This window comes from Trematomus bernacchii, unplaced genomic scaffold (assembly GCF_902827165.1).
Source record: "Trematomus bernacchii unplaced genomic scaffold, fTreBer1.1, whole genome shotgun sequence".
In the NCBI taxonomy this organism is placed as follows: Eukaryota; Metazoa; Chordata; class Actinopteri; order Perciformes; family Nototheniidae; genus Trematomus; species Trematomus bernacchii.
In genome coordinates, this window is record NW_022987439.1 from 15,521 (window position 1) to 20,986 (window position 5,466).

Sequence of the window (5,466 nt, forward strand, 5' to 3'; positions counted from 1 at the left end):
TGAAGGAAAGCATAATTCACTTTATCTAAAAGTGAAAGGAAAATACATTCCAATGGGACATTAAGGGTATCGATCATTTGAGTCCCTGAATAAGAGGTTGAATGAAATCATATAACAAGAACGTGAAAGCCTGGAGGGGAAAGAAAAGGAAGTAAATAAATGAACATGGTCAGTTTAATCACTATTATGCTATATCCTGAATCAGCCTGTCAATGTTTCTTTTGAAAACACTTTGACAAAGTTCAGGCTGCTGTAACAGTGTGGATCAGTCCCACACAACAGCTGCTGAAGGAGCTGGAGTCAAACTATACATTTTCAAATAAAAGTAGCATCTAAAATCGCATTCATCTGGACTGTGTGTCAGTGTCTGAAAATAAATCCCATTTGTGCATTGACATTTCTGATATCAAATACAATGATGAGGTGCTCAGGATTGTGATGGAGGGGGAGACTGAAGCTGGGAAGACCTCCACAGGAAACACCATTCTGTGAATCAGAACTTAAAATAAATCCCGTACAATACAATCTTGAATACAGCAAAACAACTTTGAGTTAAAGTTTATATGAGGATTCAACAGTGTGAGTTTAATTCCTAAGGAATTGAAGAATAATGTGTTTATATCAAAGCCCTGCTGATGGTTTTGAAAGTTTCCAAGCTTGTGAGTGCATCATAATATGACATCCTGTCATGAACAGAGAATGAGAGCTACAGTTCAAGTGCTAACTACAGTCTGCAGGTTTCATAAAATCATATCACATGAATGTGAAAACCTAGCGGGGAAATAAATGGAAGTTTAAACACATCCATGCCCCTTCCCACCAAACCAGTTCTCCGTGCTTTTCTGGTTCTGAACTGGTTCTCCTTTTAGTCCCAGTTGTGTTCCCAGCCGCTCACAACCACAACAATAGCGGACTGCATCGGGTTGATGCTCGTGTTGCTTTTAATAATATGAAGCCAGATTAGATGAAATCACTATTATGCCAAATGCTGAAGCCAACTGTCCATGTTTCTTTTAAAACACTTGGAGAGCTGCAGACTGCTAGAGGTGCAGTCAAACTGTAAATCAAATGTAGCTCTACATGTCCATGTGATCTTGGGCAAGATACTTAACTACAAATTGGTATGGCCAACGTGTGTGAGTGTGTGTGAATGTTGGTCTCCCTGAGCACCTTGCATGGCAGCCTCTGCCTCTGTATGAATGTGTATGAATGGGTGAATGTTGATATGTAAAGAGCATTGAGGGCTTATATCTAAAATATATAATCTGTTCAATAAAAAAAGATCTGAACACATGAGGCTGTATTTCCCCTTGTTCTGTTTATTAAGGGAAGGATTTTATACTTTTTAATCTAAGAATCATCCCACTGCAGCTTAACGTCAGACTGTGATATCAGCAGTGTGTGTGGGTGTGGTTTGCTTCATGAAGTCTGTATTTAAGGAAGTGTTGCTGCAGACTAACTTCACTTCTTCAGCTCAGCAGCAGACCAGCTCCTCCCTCCATCACCAACTATGGCCAGCAAACATGCCCAAAATGGTAAGTGAATAAACTTTATTGTTAATGATGATTGCAACTTATCTCAATAGATATTTATAGATGGATATGTAATTTGACATATTTCCTAATAATGAACAGATAAAAACAGTTAATACAAAATTAATATTTCTTAAATTCCGAGCATTTTAAGAGCCTGGATGATTTTGCGAATGCGACACTGCTTTTACTTGCTTGCATTACATTCTTCACAAGACTACATGAAACTTATTAAGAATAATTTAAGGGTAGCCAGTACGAATTTTCTTTGGGCTCCTGATTATAACTAAAGGCAACTTATACCCTTAAAAAAAATGTAAGGCACAAAATGGGGTAATTTGTAGAAATATGAAAGATAGAAATTAAACATGTTGTAAGGACTATTTGTAAAAAATGTTTTCTTATTAAAACAAATGCACAGCTAGAGGTCATTGCTGCACCATGTCAGTTCAGGTTGTACACAATTAAGAAGTCAAACATCCAGGCAAGATTACCATTTAGTGTGATTTTAATTTCCAGTATTTGTGTTCATCATGGTGCCTCTCTCTTGCTCCGGTAAAGAAAAAACAAGGTCCCTTCAAGGTGCATCACTTGACATTGATAGACCCACTACCTTTATCACCAAACCTGCCATTCACCTAATAAATGCTTTCTATGTTGCCAATAGCATCTGGAATAAATGAAAAACATCAATTGAATGACATAGCTCCTAGACATGTTCTAGATTATTTAAACCATCTTGAGCCCACCCCCCTCACTGTCAACATTGTTCATGTGGTAGTTGAACCATTTTATAAATACCGAGATTGCTAATTATTTCTTAATTGTTTTCAGGTCTCCGATCAGAATCAAACACGTACAATAACGATGTACTCCGGATTGTGATGGTGGGGAAGACCGGAGCTGGGAAGAGCGCCACAGGAAGGTTCAAGTTCAAGGTTCAAGGTTCAAGGTTCTTTATTGTCAATCTGACATAGCTACAGAGTAATTATGCAGTTGAAAATCTTATGTCACAGGCTTCTCCAACAATGCAACATAATAACATAACATAATAACAATAAGAGCAAGAGCAATACAAAAATAATAATAGTTATAAAAATGAAATAAAGTTATGATGTGGAATAGTGCAGTATGAGTCTATATACAAGTTATTGGAATGATATATATATATTAGGTATTAGATACATACTACTGAGTAGCAGTTGAATGTTTGATGTTGTTTCAACAGTTCAATTGTTTAACAGTCTCACTGCCCGCGGGAAGAAACTGTCTCCGAATCTTCTTGTCCTTGCCCGGATGCTGCGGTAACGTCTGCCAGACGGCAACAGAAAGAACAGTTTGTGGCTGGGGTGATGGGGGTCTTTGATAATCCGTAGTGATTTCTTCCTGAGCCGCTGGGAGTAAAGGTCCTCCATGGATGGCAGCTCCGTCCTGGTGATGTGCTGTGCAGTTTTCACCACCCTCTGTAAAGCCTTACGATCGAGGTCGGTGCAGCTGCCGTACCAGGCCGTCATGCTGCCAGTGAGGATACTCTCTATCGTGCACCTGTAGAAGTTGCAGAGTATCCTGGAATCCATTTTGAACCTCCTCAACCTGCGGAGGAAGAAGAGCCGCTGTCGAGCTTTCTTGGTGATGGTGGTGGTGTGAAGAGACCATGTCAGGTCCTCAGTGATGTGGACCCCAAGGAACCTGAAGCTTTTGACTCTCTCCACCGTAGCCCCATTGATGGCGATGGGGGCGTGTCCCTCTCCCTGCTGCTTCCTGTAATCCACAATCAGCTCCTTTGTTTTGCTGATGTTGAGATGGAGGTTGTTCTCCTGGCACCAAGATGTCAGGTTTTCGACCTCCTCTCTGTATGCCGTCTCGTCATCGTCTGTGATCTGGCCGATGACGGTCGTGTCATCAGCAAACTTCACGATGGTGTTGGAGCTGTGTGTGGCCACGCAGTCGTGGGTGAACAGGGAGTAGAGGAGAGGGCTGAGCACGCAGCCTTGAGGGGCACCGGTGTTAAGAATCAGGGTGGAGGATGTGATATTTCCCACCCGCACTGCCTGGGGTCTGCCCGTCAGGAAGTTCAGGATCCAGTCGCAGAGGGCGCTGTTGAGCCCGAGGTCTCTGAGCTTGATGGCCAGCTTGGAGGGCACAATGGTGTTGAATGCTGAACTGTAGTCAATGAACAGCATTCTCACATATGTGTTCCTGGTCTTCGGGTCCAGGTGTGAGAGGGCAGTGTGGAGGGTGAGGGCTATGGCGTCGTCTGTGGACCTGTTTGCTCTGTAGGCAAACTGCAGGGGGTCCAGAGATTCAGGGAGGGAGGAGGTGATGAATAATTTGACTAACCGCTCAAAGCACTTCATTATGATGGAGGTGAGTGCTACTGGGCGGTAGTCGTTGGGGCAGGTGATGATTGTCTTTTTGGGGACAGGAATGATGGTGGAGTGTTTAAGACAAGGAAACACCATTCTGGGAAAAGAGTTCTTTCCATCAAAGTTCTCTTTTAAATCCTTGACTGTAAACTGTTCTAATGCCTTGGGTGAAGTTGATGGACAAATAGTTAAGGTTATTGACACTCCTGGTCTGTGTGACACCAAGATTGATGAAAAGACCACCAGAAAAGATGTTGGTAAGAGCATTGCTTATGCTTCTCCTGGACCCCATGTCTTCCTGGTCGTCATCAGACTGGGCAGATTCACAGAGGAAGAAAAGCAGACAGTGCAGAAGATTCAGGAAATCTTTGGAGAGGAAGCGAACAAATACAGCATGGTTCTCTTTACCCACGGTGATCTGATTGGAGACCAACCTATCGAAGAGTTCTTGAAGGAAAGCGAAGAGCTGCAGGAACTTGTGGACAGATGTAACGGCCAGTGCCACGTCTTCAATAATGCCCTGAAGGATCGTTCTCAGGTCAAAGTGCTGCTCGACAAGATCAGAAACATAACAGAGAAGAACGGAGGAAGCCATTACACCAATGACATGTTCCAGAAGGCAGAGGTGGCCATAGAAGAGGAAAAACAACGGATCCTTGAAGAGAGAGAAGAAGAAATACGCAAACAGGAAGAGGAATTTCAAATGAGATTAGATAAAAAGAATGAGGAACAATTAAAAAAAATCAAAGAGGATGGTGAGAAGTCAGAAAGAATAAGAGAAGAGGAGGAAAGGCTGAAAGCAGCTAGCAAAAGAGAAATGGAGGAGGAGAGGAGGAGAATAAGAGAAGAGGAGGAAAGGAAGGCCAGGAAGGAAGCTGAGGACAACCCTGGGATAATTGACGGGATTTGTTCCATTGCGAAAGCAGGTTGGAATTTCCTCACTTCTTGGTTTTGATAAACTAACAGTTGCGCAGGTTTCCATGATACAGCCTGACCCGCTGGAATACCTCCCTGTTAATCTTCACAGTCACCTTTTAGATGTTGTTGTTTGATGGGATTTATAGTAATATCAGTTATTTTAGTGGTGAGTTGCAATTAAATAATAACAGGGTGACTGATTGTCAACAACCAAGATGTTAACATTCTAAACTATAGTAATGTAATGTAAACTAATGTGTTCTTTGATAGCTTTTGCTTTTACAAGAAAAAAGTATAACGAATTATATATCATGAATTAATGCTTTTTTTGGGGCGGCAGTGGCTCAGTCTGTAGGGACTTGGTCTTGGAACCGAAGGGTCGCCGGTTCACGTCCCGATCGGACCAAAAAAAGATGGAGTGAGCTGGTAGCTGGAGAGGTGCCAGTTCACCTCCAAGGCCACTGCCGAGGGGCCCTTGAGCAAGGCACCTAACCTCGAAACTGCTCCCTTGGCGCCGGGTACCTGGCCACCTCTCCTATCTGCATGTGGTTGTGTGTGTGCATGTATATCCTCTGTGTTTGTGCATGTATATCCTCCCCTGTGTGTGTGTAATGTGTGTAAACACAACAGAGTGGGGAAAGAAATTTCCC

The 5,466-nt window shown here is 42.6% G+C and overlaps 1 protein-coding gene across 1 annotated transcript; it reads left to right on the top strand.

Annotated features, from left to right (window-relative positions):
• Positions 1-1,459: 1,459 nt before the first annotated feature.
• Positions 1,460-5,109, top strand: LOC117492165 (GTPase IMAP family member 7-like). The gene is made up of 3 exons (XM_034142285.1): positions 1,460-1,535; positions 2,367-2,453; positions 3,985-5,109. The coding sequence occupies exons 1-3, from the start codon at positions 1,511-1,513 to the stop codon at positions 4,851-4,853; spliced, it is 981 nt and encodes a 326-aa protein (XP_033998176.1). The 5' UTR covers positions 1,460-1,510; the 3' UTR covers positions 4,854-5,109.
• Positions 5,110-5,466: the final 357 nt, after the last annotated feature.

What these genes read in the sequence shown, in the direction of transcription:
- LOC117492165 (XM_034142285.1), top strand. Translation starts at nt 1,511, where the DNA reads ATGGCCAGCAAACATGCCCAAAATG. An exon ending in CAGCAAACATGCCCAAAATG is followed by an intron (nt 1,536 to 2,366) that starts GTAAGTGAATAA and finishes AATTGTTTTCAG; the next exon opens with GTCTCCGATCAGAATCAAAC. An exon ending in AGCTGGGAAGAGCGCCACAG is followed by an intron (nt 2,454 to 3,984) that starts GAAGGTTCAAGT and finishes GTTTAAGACAAG; the next exon opens with GAAACACCATTCTGGGAAAA.